Below are 17,027 nucleotides of genomic sequence, written 5' to 3' on the forward strand. Positions count from 1 at the left end.
GCTGCCTGCATGTGACCGGCCATGAACTTGAAGACTAGAGATAACGCGAAGATCACGGGAACCAAATGCACAGATAGTCTAGCAGTCTAGCTTCTTCCCACTAGTCCTTTTCCGAATTGCTAATAATTAGCAAGATGGACTGACTTAAGTTGCATTCACATTAATAAAAGTGTCATTAGGGTGGCAGTCTGCTTTTTTTTTACTAAGGGAAAGAGCAGGGAGCCGACACTTGCTGTGTTACACACTGCTGTGAATTTTACATCCTTGGCCTTATTTCACTTTTGGTCACAGTATCCACTGCTACTAAGTAGGTGATTTTAGAGCTGATGAGATAGGCTCAGAGAGTTAGTGCCCAGGTATTTTGAAGCTGGGGCTGGGGTCCTGGACCGACAGCAGAGTGGAACATGCCTTCAGGGTGTCCCTGCGCGGGCCTGCGCGCTGGCGCTGCCGCTCCTGACCCACGGGGCCTCGCCCGGGGCTCCCGCGCCTGCCGCCGCTGGCGGGGCCTCCTGTCCCCACCCAGGCCCCCTTTTCCAGACCCTGGCAGCTGAGTGGACTTGACAGGCTGCTGGGGGCTGAAGGCCGTTTGGACTTGTAATGTGTGACCGTGTCCTTAGGGACGTCTGTACGCGTGTTCTTGAGGTGCTCCTCCTGCTGGGAGGGGCTGGTGGGTCAGCAGCAACCGCAGTCGTGGTGGCAGCTCCCCGTGCCCGGGCCGGCTCGGGGGCTTCACACGTCGGGGTTCAGCCCTCACGTCGGCCCTGGGGGTGGAGAGGAGGAAGCGCTGTGGAGTGGCCTCTGCTGACTGTTCTCCTTTCTTCCCCAGATGCCGATCGAGTGGACAGCACCACGTTGTTCGGTAAAGCACATCTTGGCTTTTGCCAGCCTGTTTTTTGCCTACGGGTTCCAGTGTTTTCCTGCTCTTACTTATAAAATCATAGATGTGTTTCTCACATTGAATACTTAGCCCGTGTTGCGTCAGGACAGCCCCGCCAGAGATGATAGATGGTAACACCTGCATGACGGTCCCTTGAACTGGGAAGCAGCTCTGTCAAACGTGGGCCATCCACTGGTGCCAGGAATAATTTCCTGTCCTGGAACCAAGAGTCTGGGGGAATTAGAACAGGAGTCTACTTGTATCATACCGTTGGGTCTAAGATGTAGTTAATTTTTTTTTTTTAATCGGATATAATTCCTTTACAGTGTTGTGTTAGTTTCTGCTGTATAATGAAGTGAACCAGCTCCATGTATACACATACCCCCTCCCTCTTGGCCCTCCCTCCCCCCCGCCCCCCGACCTAGGTCATCACAGAGCACCCAGCTGAGCTCCCCGTGCTGTACCGCAGGTTCCCGCGAGCTCTCTGTTTTACACGTGGTGGTGCATAATTTGACCCATCCCCTTCAGAGATTTTAATTGCAAAGGTTCTAAGTGTTGGTGTAAAATTTTCTATCTACTACGTGGTTGAAATGTCCATACTCATCTTGCAGGGCTCGACTCTGCCCATTTATGAGTTGACCAGGTACGACTGCGCTCAGGCTCCCGGCGTCCACCCTGGGGTGAACGTAGTGCCAGGTTTCCCCATGCTGGTCAGTCACTTGGGTTAGAAGGGGCTCTGGTCAGTGGAGCCGGAGGCCTTGCAGCCCCGGTTTCCCTGCCCCTCAGCAGAGCCACAGATAGAAACTTGGTAGTGCCGCACGGGCTTCAGTTAAGGAATTGTGAAACAGGCGCGCTCAGCTTTCCGTTTCTCCCTTATCTCCGTGGGAAAGGACGCATTTATTTTAGCTGCGTTCTCTGACTCCCAGAGTCATCCATTTCTTTTGAAAAAAGCATTAACTTGATAGACGTCTGTAGCGTATGGTAGGGATTAGTTGGTCAGTGCTTCAGTAAAATCAGATAGGTGTTTTTTAAATTAAAACAATTTTTTAAATTGAAGTATAGTCGCTGTACAATGTTATATTTTACAGGTGTACGATATAGTGATTCACAGTTTTTAAAGGTTATACTCCATTTATAGTTATTATAAAATACTGGCTATTTTCCCTGTGTTGTACAATATACCCTTGTAGCTTATTTTACACCTCATAGTTTTTACCTTTTAATCCTCTACTCCTATATTGCTCCTCCCCCCTTCCCTCTCCCCACTGGTAACCAGTGGTTTGTCCTCTATATCAGTGAGTCTGCTTTTTTGTTACTAGTTTATTATATTTTTTAGATTCCACGTGTAAGTGATACCATGCAGTCTTTGTCTGACTTATTTCACTTAGCATAATGTCCTTCAAGTCCATCCATGTTGCTGCAAATGGCAACATTTTGTTCTTTTTTTATGGCTGAGTAGTAGTATTCCATTGTATTCCAAGATGTATTCCACAACTTCCTTATCCATTCATCTGTTGATGGACACTTGCACTTTCTTCCATATCTTGGCAATTGAAATCATGCTGCTATGAACACCGGGGGGGCATGTATCTTTTCCAATTAGAGTTTTTGTTTTTTTCGGATATATACCCAGGAGTGGGATTGCTGGATCATATGGTAGTTCTATTTTTAGTTTTTTGAGAAACCTCCATACTGTTTTCCACAGTGGCTGCACCAGTTTACATTCCTACCAACAGTGTACAAGGGTTCCCTTTTCTCCACATCCTTGCCAGCATTTGTCGTTTATGTTCTTTTTGATGATAGCCATTCTTAGATAAGTTTTTTAATAAAAGTTTTCATCTTTCAGGTAATGCATGCCAGGACTGTGCAAAGAGGAAGTTAGAAGAAAATGGAATTGAAGTTTCAAAGAAACTCAGACAATCAGATACTGGTATAACGTCTTTTCTTTTTTTAAAAAAAATTATTTATTTATTTATGGCTGCGTTGGGTCTTTGTTGCTGCGCACAGGCTTTCTCTCATTGCAGCGAGTGCGGGCTTCTCATTGCGGTGGCTTCTCTTGTTGCACAGCACGGGCTCTAGGCGCGCGGGCTTCAGTAGTTGTGGCACGTGGGCTCAGTAGTTGTGGCTCGCAGGCTCTAGAGTGCAGGCTCATTAGTTGTGGCGTACGGGCTTAGCTGTTCTGCGGCATGTGGGATCTTCCTGGACCAGGGCTTGAACCCGTGTCCCCTGCGTTGGCAGGTGGATTCTTAACCACTGCGCCACCAGGGAAGCCCTGTAATGTCTTTTCTTTTTTGCAGATTGGCCTTATTTGGAGGTGTTTTCAGTCATAGTGCTTTGCTTTAATACCCCAGCCTCTTAGTGGAAGGAATGATACATAGATCATTCCAACTGCCCAGAGGTTCCTACTTTAACAATTTGTTTATTTAAGTTAGCATGTTATTGAAGAAAAACTCGCCAAGTACACAAATTGTAAGCAGCCCAGTGAGTTTTCACAAAGTGAATACACAATTGCGAAAACTCCCTGATTACCTCCAGTTCAAGAAACGAAACGGTGTCAGGAGCCTGCCCCTGCCTGCCCCAGGCCCCATCACTTTTTAGTCACTCCCTCGCCACCCGAGGGTGACCACTATCCTGATTTATGTCCTTAGTTTCCAGAGAAAACCACTTTTAATCATGTGTTTTTTGTTACCTCTATCACTGAATGAGATTTATTTAAACTATTTAAATATTTAGTTGAACTGTTTATTTAAATAGACAATCTCTGTCACCCCTAGGAAAGGGGATCTAGCATTCCCTCCCTCTCTTTCTTCCAGGTTTCCCTAGTCTGTACTTTCTTTCTTTAAATAGTGCACTTATGTTTTCTGACCTCTCGATACGAAGATGCAGCTGTAACGGCCCCTACCCTTCTCGCCTCCCCTTCCTCGTCTCACTTCCCAAAGCCCACCAGTTTTTACATCGTCAGTGTTGATCATCGTGGTCACGGACTGAGGGGAAAGAAGCCCTCCAGTTTGTCTATAGGTCGGTTCTAAAAGTTGGAAAACAATAGTTGCTTAAAAACACAGCAAGTATTTTTCCTGGTCAGCCAGCTGCGTGTTGTGTTCATGGGTCCAGTGCCGTGACTGCTGTGCCAGCTGTGGGACGTGTTCTTAGAATCAAGGTCCAGTGTGTTTCTTTCCCTAACGTTCCATTAATCACGCTCCCATTTTTGGTTGTTGCGTATTGGTGGTGTTTGTGTTGCTTTTATTTTGGGGGGAGTTTCTAGATTCTTTTCTCCTTATTGTCCCCCAAAAATCACATTTCACAACGTTTTTAAATGTACGTATTCTCTCAGTCATACTGCCCCTCATTTTCCGAGTCATCCCCTGACCACCTGCAGGCGTGTCACCCTGGAGCCCCCTTCCTTGCTGTCCTGGATTACCGCCCAGGTCTGCCTTCTGCCCACCGCACCCACTGCTGCCAGAACCTCCTCCGGTAGCCCCCACAGCCCCCAGCCCCCCGAGGACCGGCTCATCACTGTTGGTTGGAGCGTGGGATTCTTCATTCATGAATCCCCCTTGGAACTCCGCTGTCTTAAGCGGCCAAGTTTCCTGTTGAAGAGGGTTTGCTGCAACCCAGGTCTCTGTGATTTGTAGGTGACCTGTTCTTTCTTTTCTGGAAGCTTTTAGGATCTTCTTTTTCCTTGCTATTTAGAAACTTCATGAGGATGTGTATAGGTGAGCAAGGTTTTTATATACCTTGCTCAGTGTTTTCTTCCCTTCAGTTCTGGAATAATCGGGCTCCTCTGTTCCCTCTTCCTTCAGTCATATTAGTTGGGACCTCCTGGACTGATTTCTACTGTGTTTTCTCTAATGTCTTAATTTTCTTCAGAAACTTTCTGGAGGATTCTCAAAATACGTCCCACCCTTTTCTTTTTCGTTTGGGTGTTAATTTTATTGGGGTGTTATCGTTCATCTTTTTAGTTTGGGGTGTTATCGTTCATCTCCGGCAGCTCGTGTTTTCTGACTTAGTTGTTCTCACAGCATCTGTTGTTTTAGGGCTACGGTATCTTTTCAAATCTCTAGAGATACCAGAGACTTCCCTGGTTATCTGACTACTCTGTTCCTGAAAACATTAGAATAGAGGATTTTCGGATAACAGAGTTTATTTTTTATTAGATGAGAAAACCTCAGTAAAACACTCTTAAACACCAATATAATAATCCACCAAGAATTTCGGAGAGCTATGAAGCATTTAACGTGCTACCAGTTACTTACTAACATTTCAGTTAGGTCCGCAGTGCATATGTTTGAGCAGTACTGTGATACTGCATTTTCCTTCTACACCACAAGGGACGTGGACTGTTGAAATAGTTTGTTATGGATGTAAAAATTCATAATAAACGTTAAACAAGTAAGCAAACATGGCAGTTTTCTCAGTGGCTGCCTGCAGAGTGAGTTGGGCCCGGTGGGAGGAGGAGACAGGTGAGGTGGTGGCTCCTGCTGGCTGGCGGTGGTGGCGGTGAGTGTTGACGAGCCTTTTGAGGGGCCGGCTGAGTTCCAACCGCGGCTGACACTGCGCCCACCCCCCTTACATTTTGCACAACTACAGTGCACATATCTTTAGAGGAAGAATTCCATTTTGATAGTATTTTGGATAAAATTCTTTGCAGACTTTTAGCAAATATTTGGATTGTGAATCCAGTAGTTAGGGACATCTGTAACTAAATAAAAAAAATAAAACTAGTGTTCTTCGAGTTGTTCCCTCCAGGACAAGAGACTCTCTTCCTCTAGTCTCCTTCCTGCTGCGTGTTTCCCCATGTCTGGGGCTCCTCAGTTGCCTGCCAGCATTTAAGAAGAAGGTGGGCCCGGGTGACTGTGGATTTGCCGTGGCTGCTGCTGCGTATGCGTAGCTTTTCTGATTTGCCTCAGGATTTGCCGTGGCTGCTGCTGCGTATGCGTAGCTTTTCTGCCCCAGGCCGCCCTCTGAATTGGTGGTGTGTGTATAGGGCAGCAGGGCGGACTGCCTGGTGGACTTGGCTCCAGAGCAGTGGGCAAGCCAGTCTGTGGGCTCCTCGGGGATCCCCTGGATGCCAGCACCCACACCAGCAGCCTCCTCTCCAAGCAGGTCTGTCTGTAGAGCGCGCCCTCTGGTCTTTCTTACAGAAAGCTTTGTCCTGCTCTGCATGTGGGTGAGACCAAGGTTCTTCTCAGTGCTGCTGGCCATATGTGCAGGCTGGAGGGCTCAGAGCAGCACAGCAGGCTCCCACCTGCAGGCAGTCCCGTTGTGCACATACCCTGAACCTTCACTCTTGTCTACAAGTCAACAGGCTCCCGCCCTGTGTGTGCTGAAATTGCCCCTCACTTCCAGTCCGCTGAGAAGGGGAGAAGCACTCACATTCTCGGGTCGAGACTTCCATAGAGCTTTGCAAATCTAATGTTATCATTTACTTTGTCCTGTGGTGGTATTTATAACTCAGAAAGCCATTTTTAGACAGTGGCCACTATTTCCATTATGGAGGTATTTTCAAAGTCTTTAGCACATAAGAAAAACCATAATCAGTTTTTGAAATAAAAATCCCACGGCAGATACCTTTTTAAGGTCAACTTTAATGTTTTGGTATTCCTTTCTTTTTGTTTAAACAGATGATGCTGGAGGGTCTTGAAATCTTTAAGACCAATAAAACCTGCAACTTGAAAACCAGCCTTCTGTAACCACAGTGCCATCCCAAACGATGAGGAATGTTAGAGAACTCCACACAGGACCTCTTGATCTGAACCGTCAAATACCCCAAAAGAGCCATGCGGGTGTGTGGCCCTCAGAGGCTGGGTGAGGGAGTTAGGCGTTGTGTTGAACTGCTTGGGAGGTGACGCATACACGGCAGGTGTCCTTTGTGAGGACTGATACACAACTACCTCAGGGACCAAATCAATGGGCAGGGACATACCTGGTATTCCCGACTCCCATTTGATATGCCCTCTGTCAGGTGGTTTTTTTCTCTAATAAAAGGGGGAAAAGTAAAGACTGTCCAAGCAACAGTAGTTGCCAAAGAGAAAATAAGACACTAGACACTAGACACTTAAATTTTATAATTCTTGTGGAAACATCCGTTAGTGTAGAAAAAAAATTAGAAGTGTGTTTGTTACATTGTTAAATAGTAAAGAAGGAATGGAAACTGGAGGCACTGAGTCCGCCAGTGAGAGCGGTATGTTTTAAGAATGACTTGACCTGTAGGCTTCTTTGGAGTTGTGTAATTTCAGTTAGTACTTGGTCTCTAAAGAATGGCAGGTCTAACTGTTACTGAGAAGTGAAGTCTCCAGGAGCCAGGGGGCCTTTTCAGAAGCGCAGGTCAGTGTCCAAGTGTGTCATGCAATGGATAACTGAGAATTTATAAGTGGAGCACAAGACCAAGTTCTAAACTTTTAAATTCCAAGCTTTCCAAGCCTTTTTTCTATGGGTTAAGGTCCAACCTTTCTGTTCTTCTCAAAATCCTCTCCCCACAGCCCATACTAAAGGATTTGCACAGAGTGAAGTAGGCAAAACTTGCCAAGGGTCTGTAACACTTTAGACGTTGTCAGGGCAGATGGCGTGCTGAGCTGCGTGCTCGTGCCCAGGGAGTTGCTCTGTGGCCCTGGCGCTGTCCCTGCTTGGTTTCTGTGTCAAGGCTGCCTGTCCTGTAGCTCCCCACGGGTTTAGGGAAAGTGAAGCATGAAGTTGGGATGTGTAGGGAATGAGAGACAAGCCAGAGAGTTGCTTAAGACCTTTTTTGTTTTTTTTCTTTTTGAAGCATGGAAAACAAACCTTTTATGTTACTCTGGTCAGAAATAAAATTTTACCTTCAATTCTGTTTGCTCAACTTTTCTTTAGTTATGACAAGGTATGGTATCAGGTATTTAATGAGAATTTTTACCTTGAGTTGCCACTCAGTTGTGAAACTGATTACTTGAATGTGTTTATTAAACTTTTTGAAAAGCAAACCAAGTTGGCTTTTTTAAAAAAGACACATTTATAAAGTGCAATCCGGGCAAGATACGTGAATTTGAAAGTTGGTCATACATAGGGTGTAGCAATATTACAAGCATGGAAAATGATGTGAAACAGGATATAAAACTGGAAAAGTAAAGTAGAGCCAGTTCAAGACGAGCTATGAGTGCCACGCTGAAGAATCGGAGGCCTTCTTGTTGTAATGAGTGAATATATCTAGTCAGTTCTGCTGTGATTCTTATTTTAAAATGCAGATTTATTCCAACAAGATTGATATGTTAGAAAGAAACAATCTGAGCATAACTCGCTCACTTACTTATAATTTTGCTTCTGAGAAACACTGAGTCAGGGAGTGACTAAGTATGGATCTGTTTGCTGCCTCAAGCTGGAATAGTTTTTACATTTTTAAATGGTTATATTTTAAATAATAGTTACACAGACACCTACGCAATAGCCTCTTTGCTTCCTCATCGAAGCCTGAAATACGTATGACTCTCTGGCCCTTAAAGAAGTTTGCTGGACCTGCTCTAGGTGAAGGCGGGAGACTGCAGCCGGCTGCACAGAGCTGCGGGGGACACGCCGCCCAGCCCTCAGCTCCCTCAGACGAGCCTTCCCCCACTCGACCTCAGCAGCAAGCTTCACCCGATGGGTTGCCCATTTCACAAGCCAACGTCTGCGTGTTTTGAGATGAAGTGCCATATATGCTCTAGTATTTGTGAATTCCTTAACTACTTAGTGTGTATAAAACCAGCTATTTATTAAGTTCCTGTCTTTTTTTTTTTTTGGACCCCATGTTTCCCATCAGCCGGTGGTTTTCATTGTGCACTTTTGCATGGCGCCGGGGTTTTCAGGAATGTGGGTGTACTGCGTTAGAACAAAACCGTGGTCCTACTCAAGGATCACCGGCGATCCACGAGTCCAAGTTACGAGACAGAGAGAACAGCCCAGGCAGAGAAAAGGGTCTACACTGAGCTCCGTGTCACCGAAGGGACATTTCAATGTAAAGTTGATGCCTTTCAAGGCAGGAGGCGGCGGTGATTTAGATGGTATTACCAGCACTGAAAAAAGGAACAAAGGACTAGTGGCTTCTGCTGTCTCAAGTTCTTAGAGACTAGCTGATGGAGCACAGGAAAGCAAGTTTTACCTGAAATAATGAATGTTGTTCAAAAGCGATTCCATTACTTCAGGAGGCCACTCCTTGATTAATTAATTAGCACTTGGGCCCAAAGCAGCCTTAAATACAAGACCACCAGCACCTTAGAATTTTTTAATTCCATTTTTAAATGGAAATGAAGTACTATTGAAAACTCTGCAACTTTCTTTCCTACCCCTAATAATGTACAGTGGGCCTTCCGTTTCCATGGGTTCTACATCTGTGGATTCAACCAACCTTGGATTGAAAATAGGAAAGGGGGGCTTCCCTGGTGGCGCAGTGGTTGAGAGTCCGCCTGCCGATGCAGGGGACGCGGGTTCGTGCCCTGGTCCGGGAGGATCCCACATGCCGCGGAGCGGCTGGGCCCGTGAGCCATGGCCGCTGAGCCTGCGCGTCCGGAGCCTGTGCTCCGCAGAGGGAGAGGCCCGCATACCGCAAAACAAAAACAAAAACAAAATAGGAAAGGGAATTCCCTGGTGGTCCAGTGGTTGGTTAGGACTCCGTGCTTCCACTGCAGGGGTCACGGGTTCGATCCCTGGTTGGGGGAATAAGATCCTGCAAGCCGTGTCGTGCAGCCAAAAAAAAAAAAATAGTCGGGGGAAAAAAGATGCCAAAAATCAATACTTGGATTTGCCGCATACAGGCAACTATTTACATAGCATTTACATCGTATTAGGCATTATAAGTCATGTAGAGATGATTGAAAGTATATGGCAGAATGTGCACAGCTTATATGCAAATACTATACCAATTTAAATAAGGGGCTTGAGCGTGTTGGATTTTGGCATGCGTGATGCCCACAGATAATAAGGATGACTGTTTACGTGGAGAAGTCAGTTGTTACTTGGGAAAACCTGTGTTCTTCAGTGTTTCCTTAACAGAAATTATATTCAGAAAAATTTAAATTGCATTGAAGGAGACATAATTTAATTTCACCTTAAAGTTTTGTTTCTAAAACTGTAGATGGTAGACATTTGAAATTAGACTTTTTTATTGGCATTTTCAATACTGACTTCAGTTCCTCTGAAATAATTTTCCATAAAACACAGGTTTTAACACCTTAGAAACTAAGAGTTTCCCTTAAAGATTACTTAAACATACAAGGCGAGATCAGAGTAAAGATGATGCAGGATTTGAAAACTTTCTGACTGGCTTTCAAAAATGGAAGTTAAAACTATGGTTGTTTCTTTTTTAAACTTTCAGAGCTAACTCACAAAAAAATACTACCTGCTGGAATGGGGCCTGGGCACTCCTTAATGGAAGTGAGCTACAGCATCTTTGCCTGGTAGCAATTAAGCTTTTTCATAAGTGACACACAGGCTGTCTAGCTTTTGCTCCAGAAGTCTGTCACTCAAGAGTGCTGTGGGGTTGAACGGCAGAGTGAGAACAGTGACTAGCCTGGGCGCTGCGTGACTCTGCTCTTACAGCACAGGGGCATTCTGCGTCCTAACGGGCCTCCTGCTGCTTTCTCTTGTCTTCAGTATCTGGATACTGAGACAGATCTAGGGTCAAAACTCGGCTGAACATGCAGTCATCATGCTGAAAGGGAGAGAAGACAGTTAAAAGTCAGTTCCTTTACTTAGGGAATAAGTGCTATTAAATGTAAAATAAGAGCCATTGGTGAGTCTAGATTTGCATTTGAAAAGGAACCTCCTTAGAGCCACCTCAAAAGGTATTACTCTGCATTACATCAGCTTTATTTATTTCTTATATTAATCTGGTAAAGGGTACCAGAATATGCCACCCGAAAATAGGCCTCTTTTGCATATGGATTGTTTTGAGCCAGAGGCTACTGAAAACCAGCAGATGTAGGAAAAGCTCCAAAAACCAGGCACACGTTTTCCTTTTGTAAAGGAAGTTTACATTTATGTAAAAGATGACACCCTTTCCACTCTTAACTCTTTATCAGTGGAGAGGGCACCTCAATCTGCAGAGCAAATCTGACTGAACAGCCCTTGTTTACTGTACTTCTCCTGGTCACCTTCCCATCACTTGCCTCCCCTGCCCAGAAGCCCCAAGACTCTTCCTTATTTTAGCCTAGGATGGTATTAAGTCCAAGTTCTAGCCAGCCCTTTGAGTTACTCATTGCTGGGTGTACCCATGTGTGCACACATGATGCACATATTAATAACCTGTTTTTCTCTTGTTAATCTATCTATTGCTGGTCTAATTTACAGGGCCCCAGCCAGAGAACCTGAGTTGGGTAGGAAAAGGTTTTATCCCTCTCCTACACTGGTAATGAGAACTTCCATTTCTCTCTGGCAGCATATTTCCAGTGATCCCCTAACATTAATTAGGCACAGGAAGGGAAGTTAATTTTTATCTTAGCTTAAAGGAAAACACAGGAAGCAAAACCTAATTGTCCAAGAATTGAATGATTTGAATGAGTTGCCCTGCTCCATTAGCTCAGGTAAGTATTTTCGGTGGCTCAAGAAAGGTGTGTTTGAATTCTAGAAGTTACTGTACAACTTGGAACTTGCCAATTTCTTTGTTTTTTTTTTTCCTTGGTTAGTTTTGGAAGATAAATAGTTCCTTGTTCTACCACAATGCATTTGTTTTTGCCTACAACATTCAAACATTACAGAAATATGAAACAATATTGACAATTTATTCTAAGTTAATATGTACTACTATTTTATAAACAATTATCATACTGTTCTGCAATTTTCGATTTTCTTTTTCACTTAAAATATATCTTAAATTTCTGTGTACTGCCATGGAAAAATATCTGAGTAGTTACTGTTAAGTCTTATTTGATTAAAAAATCATTTAAGCCTATATTTATAAACTGCAGAAATCAAACAGTATCTATAGACTTCACTAGGAACTTATAATTGTGCTGTCAGGACACTCTAAGGTGATTTTTATTCCTCTCCCCCATTTACTTATCTTTACCTCTGGATAGATGCCTATCAGTGCATCAGCTTTGCAATATAACTCCTCTTTTAGGGAAATGATTATCATCTGAAACTGGTCCTGAGTCTGCTCTTTGATATAACTCGATACCTGGGAGGGAGGAGAAAGCACACATTTCATCAGTAAAGAAAGGTCTCGTCTCTCGGGGTCTGGAGGACAGTGATTCTGCATGTCTCTGCATGAATCTGCCCATTTTAGGTGACAAGGCGCTTACTTCCCTTTCTGTTAATTCAGTAAATCCACTAAAACTGCAGAAATGGAAATAGCTCAGATTGTAAAATAAGAGGTTAGTAAAAAATATATAAACCTCATTAATTCTATACCTGAAAACTTGGAAGAATATTTTTTTAAGAATAAAGCTCTAACTTAAGATACTATCATGTGAATACGAAATCAACCTTTACAACAAGATAAAATCACCACTCAGATATTTTATGAGGGTGAAGAAGGGCTGGTATTTAAACTTCCAACTTCCTATATTGCCAACAAAGCCTCAGGGTGGGAAAAATATGTCGATTATATATGTATTCATAATCCATAATCAACTCATTTGGTTAGAGGGGAGCTCAACAGCTCCTTCAGGAGGCTTAATTCCAAGGAATGAGAATAAGAACAGATAGACTGGATAGAAATGGGTCTTGGTGAACAAACTACTCAGAATTTGGAGAATGATAAAGAACTTAGACTCAAACCACAGTTTAACAAGATACTTGCCAACTCCCTGGATCTCTCTGCAATTCCAGAGGGTGTCTTCTCCATGTGTATTGGTCCTGACTGCACGCAAGATACTAAGGGCACAAGTTCTGGAAGGAGGAATGGCAGCTCTGGTTGAGGAATGAGTCACTAGTTGAGGTGAATGATGAGAGAGGAGGGAAACGGCTTTGGGCTAAGAGGCTGAATTCATAGAAGGAACTGCCGCATTAGAGGCAATGGCAGCCACTATGATACAGGTCTTTAAAAAGTCTTGGGATATTGATAGAATGGAAGAGGAGATGGGATGCAAATACGTAAGGCATGCATTTTGCTAGGAGAGTTGCCTGTGATCAATGCTGGGCACCCTGATCACAAGAGGGACTGGAAGCGCCTTCCAAGCTGCTCATATTACATCACTGCTCATACTCAGTTCAGCAGCGGGGTGCCAGGAACGTAAATCTCAAAGGGAAACTGGAAATTAAGAGGTTTTTGATACATAGGATAGGTGCAAACAGAAAAGTCTTAAGAAAGACCTAGTATGTGAAGATGCCACTAATACGAACATCTAAATTTTGCTAGAAGATATGGATCCCTTAAATGCTACAGAGAGAAGGGGCAGTCCACAGTGATGGATCCCACCCACCCCCCAGACCACACACAAAGGGTATGGGATACAAAGTACTAAAATTAACCTTCTGAGGGGAAATTTCTCCCAAATGAGTGAGGCTATGGAGTCCAGTTAGCTGATGCAGACTGGCTGGCATTCAAGAGAGGGAAATCAAGATTTTCTTTTCTTCCCGTTTTCTTCCCCCGGTAATCCTGAAGTCTCTGGTAGGTCACAGAATGTGGCTCTTGCCTGTTCTCTACAACGTTCGGGGGACTTTGGATTTGTTTTCTAACTTCTGTGGGGGTGGTGTTGATGTGCTATTCTTATGTACGCTATGACATGTTTAAAAAGCAAGGTCCGGGACTTGGCTGGTGGCGCAGTGGTTAAGAGTCCGCCTGCCAGTGCAGAGGACACAGGTTCGAGCCCTGGTCTGGGAAGATCCCACATGCCGCGGAGCAACTAAGCCCGTGCACCACAGGTACTGAGCCTGCGCTCTGGAGCCCGCAAGCCACGACTACTGAAGCCCGCACACCTAGAACCCGTGCTCCACAACAAGAGAAGCCACTGCAATGAGAAGCCCGCGCACCGCAATGAAGAGTAGCCCCCACTCGCCGAAACTAGAGAAAGCCTGAGCGCAGCAACAAAGACCCAACGCAGCCAAAAATAAATAAATAAATAAAATTTTTAAAAAAGTATAAAAAAATAGATAAGGTCCTAGAGAGGTTTGGGTTAGATGAATACAGCCTGGGAAATCTGAAAGATGACATTGTTGCCTAAAATTAGAAGTTACCACAGGCTGCAGCTCCTGAAAAATCCCCTGACTCTCCCAGGCATTACACATGAGGTTCAACAGAGTAACAAATCAGGGAGGTCAGTTTCAGAGACTCAACCTGTCAGGGTGGCACCCCAAGACTGACTACATCTCTCGGGGCTGGACTCATTAACCGAGCTCCTAAGACTAAGGTATAAACCAGAATGCCAGTGTACAAATTAACAGAGATATATCTGTCAGCATGACCAGAGCAGCCTCCTTGTAAGCAGCTGTAAATGCAAAGCCCAGTCATTTCATTCATCCGTTTCTGGAAATGGATGGCTCTGGAAGTAGGACCACAACACAGGGACTCTGCAGGATGGAGCTGTCCCAGCCCTGGGCAGTGACAGGCACTGCCAGTGTTTGCCGCTATCCTTTGGTCACGTGTCCATGGTCAACCCCATTCTCAGGTCAAAAATTTACAGTCAGGATGTGTGGTCTGAGAGCCTGTCTCTCAGGTGGCTTTGTGTATCTATGCACTGATCTTTAAGGCTGACTTTCAGTTGTGTCCTTAGTTCCCCCATGGTCTCAAATACTGAAAACAGTGCAAGTGTAGTAAATGACTATAAATTTTAATAAACGAAGGGGAGCAGAATTTTGAACTTTAATTCCTTTGGAATTTTATTTAGATATGTTATTTTTGGACTTTATTAAACACTAATTTGGTCCTGTTTGCCATGTGGCCTACTATTAAGGTCTGCTGCTGCTACTACTACTAAGGTCTACTACTAGGTCCCAAAAACCTAGATTTAGGGAAAAGCAAGTCACCCAGTAGCAATGTTGTGGATCCAGTATAGTGATTCTCACTTGACTCCCCAGGAACTCATTGAGGGTCCCCTAAACCTTGAATGAAAGCTACTACCCTGAATCATCTTGTTTTTAGATTCTTAACTTAGAAAAATCTATTTTTAACCAGCAATTATCAAATAAACATGTTCAGGGTAAATTGCCTTCTGACTGCTGCATCATGATCCTTGAATTATAGACACTGTACTGGAAATTAAAAGCAGAAAGGAACTTACTTTGCCAATGTTAGTATTGTCCAGGGCTGCATCTACTTCATCTAAAACAAAGAATGGAGCAGGCCGAAAACTAGAAAAAAATTATAATCGCTTAAGTTACAACTTTGTTTTACAAGACTTGGAGGAGAGGACTAAGAGTATTCAGGATAAATAAATAAAACACATCCTTTTGGATGCTTTTGTCTAGGTCACCAATGACCTCTATGTCGGTAAATGCAACGCTCAATTCTCAGTTCACATCCCAGGTGACCTTTGCAGATGGTACGGTGGCGGGGGGTGGGGGGGGGGCGGTCCTCCCCGTTCCTCTGACGTCAAGGACAAGGACATGGCCTCCGCCCCAGTGCCTCACCCATTGCTCCAGGCCCCAGTCTCCTAGCAGCTCCTCCTCATCTCTCTAACTTCTTGACGCTGCAGTGCCTTCGGGGCTCAGCGCCTAGAGCACTCCTCCATCTGATTAGCTCCCTTGGTGATTTCATCTGCTCTGGAGGTTTTAAGTATCTTCTATTGATAGTTCTGACCTCTCTCTTTAACCCTGGCCTCACGGGTCCAACAGCTTCCTCAACTCCATGTGGGTGTCTAGCGTGAACTCGTGCAAAATCAAACTCCTCACCTACCCCTCAAACTCATCCCTCCTGTGGTCCTCTCCAGCTTAGTGAATGGCAGCTCTTATCACTCCCGTTGATTAGGGTCCCTCCTACCCCACGCCCTGTCTGCTCCCACACTGGTCCAACCCGCCACGATCCTCCAGTCTGACTGCTACACGAGTTTCCTAATCCTGTGCCTGCCACTGCTGCACACAGTCTATTCTCTACAGGCGCCAGGCTCCCTCTGGCCTCAGGGCCTTTGCACTTGTTCCTCATGTCTAGAACATTCTTCCCTTAGAATTCTCCCCTAGAACATCCATCCACGTGACTTGCTCCCTTATTTTCTTCAAATCTTTGCTCAGATACTACCTTTTCAAATAGGCCTTCCCAGAAGACTTTTAAATATTGCAAACCCTTCCCTGTTACTATCACCATTCCCTTCTTTAATTTTCTCGATAGCATCTGTCATTTTCTAATAGTCTCTATATTAGAGAATTACTTTACTAATACACCTTATTTATCATCTGTCTTCCTCAACTAAACTGAAGCAGCTTAGAGGCGGGGCGTCTGCCGTCGTCACTGCCGCCTCTAACGTCCACTTTTGAAAACATACTTATTTGGCTGCGGCACGTGGGATCTAGTTCCCTGACCAGGGATCGAACCCAGGCCCCCTGCACTGGAAGCATGGAATCTTAGCCATTGGACCACCAAGGAAGTCCCTCTAATGTCTGTTAACACCACTCGACACACAGTAAATATTTAATAAATATCTGTTGAATAAATGGGATGGGGGTGACACCTAGTATTAGTCTTATTCTGCTAAGATTTACTTCACACAGGCTCTTGTTTAAGTTCCTGCCTCCTGTTTTTCCCAAAGTCCTCCTGCATTAATGGCATTTTCTTTTCCTTTCCTGTAATTGCCAATTCCTTTTCCTTCTTGAGACCAGTAGAAAACAGCTGTAAAACTTTTATGTTGATCTTTCTGATCATGATAATAGAGAGGCAGCATCATCTATACCTTAGTTCTTCATCTAATGCTTTGAATGTCAAAAGTTAATTGCCTTAATTTTAGCTAACATTTTTCCCCTTGCTTTATTTTACAAACGTTAAGTGTCACCATCATCAGTGGAAATGAGGAGGTTAAACATTTTTTTCAGAAGAAATACTTTAACATTCCTTACTAAATAGCAGATCTCTGAATAGGGACAAGGAAAATAATATACAAGTTAGGTGTTTTTATTTTGTTTGGCTTTGTTGTTGGTACTGTTTTTTGGCAATCCTGATTTCACATCTGGCCATTTGATACTCCTTTTTCTCCTTTATTTTCTATGAAGCTGGAATATTAGTAGCTACTGATAATAACAAATTGAATAAAAATCTGTCGAAGACTGAATTCTCTCTTAG

General features: G+C 44.2%; 2 protein-coding genes across 17 annotated transcripts in view; one reads left to right on the plus strand and one right to left on the minus strand.

Annotated features, from left to right (window-relative positions):
• Window positions 1-17,027, plus strand: part of SIRAL2 (SIR2 antiphage like 2) — a 37,804-nt gene that overhangs the window by 19,435 nt on the left and 1,342 nt on the right. For 8 of the 14 annotated variants that reach the window (XM_027107949.1, XM_027107954.1, XM_027107946.1 and 5 more), the window contains 3 exons: window positions 827-859; window positions 2,724-2,807; window positions 8,369-8,591. In XM_027107949.1, the coding sequence (XP_026963750.1) occupies window positions 827-859; window positions 2,724-2,807; window positions 8,369-8,523 (272 nt within the window). In that variant the 3' untranslated portion in view covers window positions 8,524-8,591. Of the gene's footprint in view, window positions 1-826; window positions 860-2,723; window positions 2,808-6,498; window positions 7,696-8,268; window positions 8,592-15,226; window positions 17,017-17,027 lie in introns of those variants that run through there. The other 6 variants (XM_027107956.1, XM_027107959.1, XM_027107957.1 and 3 more) reach the window with 4 other exon arrangements.
• Window positions 9,488-17,027, minus strand: part of SMC1B (structural maintenance of chromosomes 1B) — an 86,500-nt gene continuing 78,960 nt past the window's right edge. Inside the window, exons 23-25 of one of the 3 annotated variants that reach the window (XM_027107943.1) lie at window positions 15,040-15,109; window positions 11,886-11,996; window positions 9,488-10,529 (exon numbers count right to left, since the gene is read on the minus strand). In XM_027107943.1, the coding sequence (XP_026963744.1) occupies window positions 10,437-10,529; window positions 11,886-11,996; window positions 15,040-15,109 (274 nt within the window). In that variant the 3' untranslated portion in view covers window positions 9,488-10,436. Of the gene's footprint in view, window positions 10,530-11,482; window positions 11,997-15,039; window positions 15,110-17,027 lie in introns of those variants that run through there. The other 2 variants (XM_027107944.1, XM_027107942.1) reach the window with 2 other exon arrangements.

The sequence above is a fragment of the Aethalodelphis obliquidens genome, unplaced genomic scaffold (assembly GCF_003676395.1).
Source record: "Aethalodelphis obliquidens isolate GAN/ISIS:26980383/991018 unplaced genomic scaffold, ASM367639v1 scaffold8, whole genome shotgun sequence".
Taxonomy (NCBI): Eukaryota; Metazoa; Chordata; class Mammalia; order Artiodactyla; family Delphinidae; genus Aethalodelphis; species Aethalodelphis obliquidens.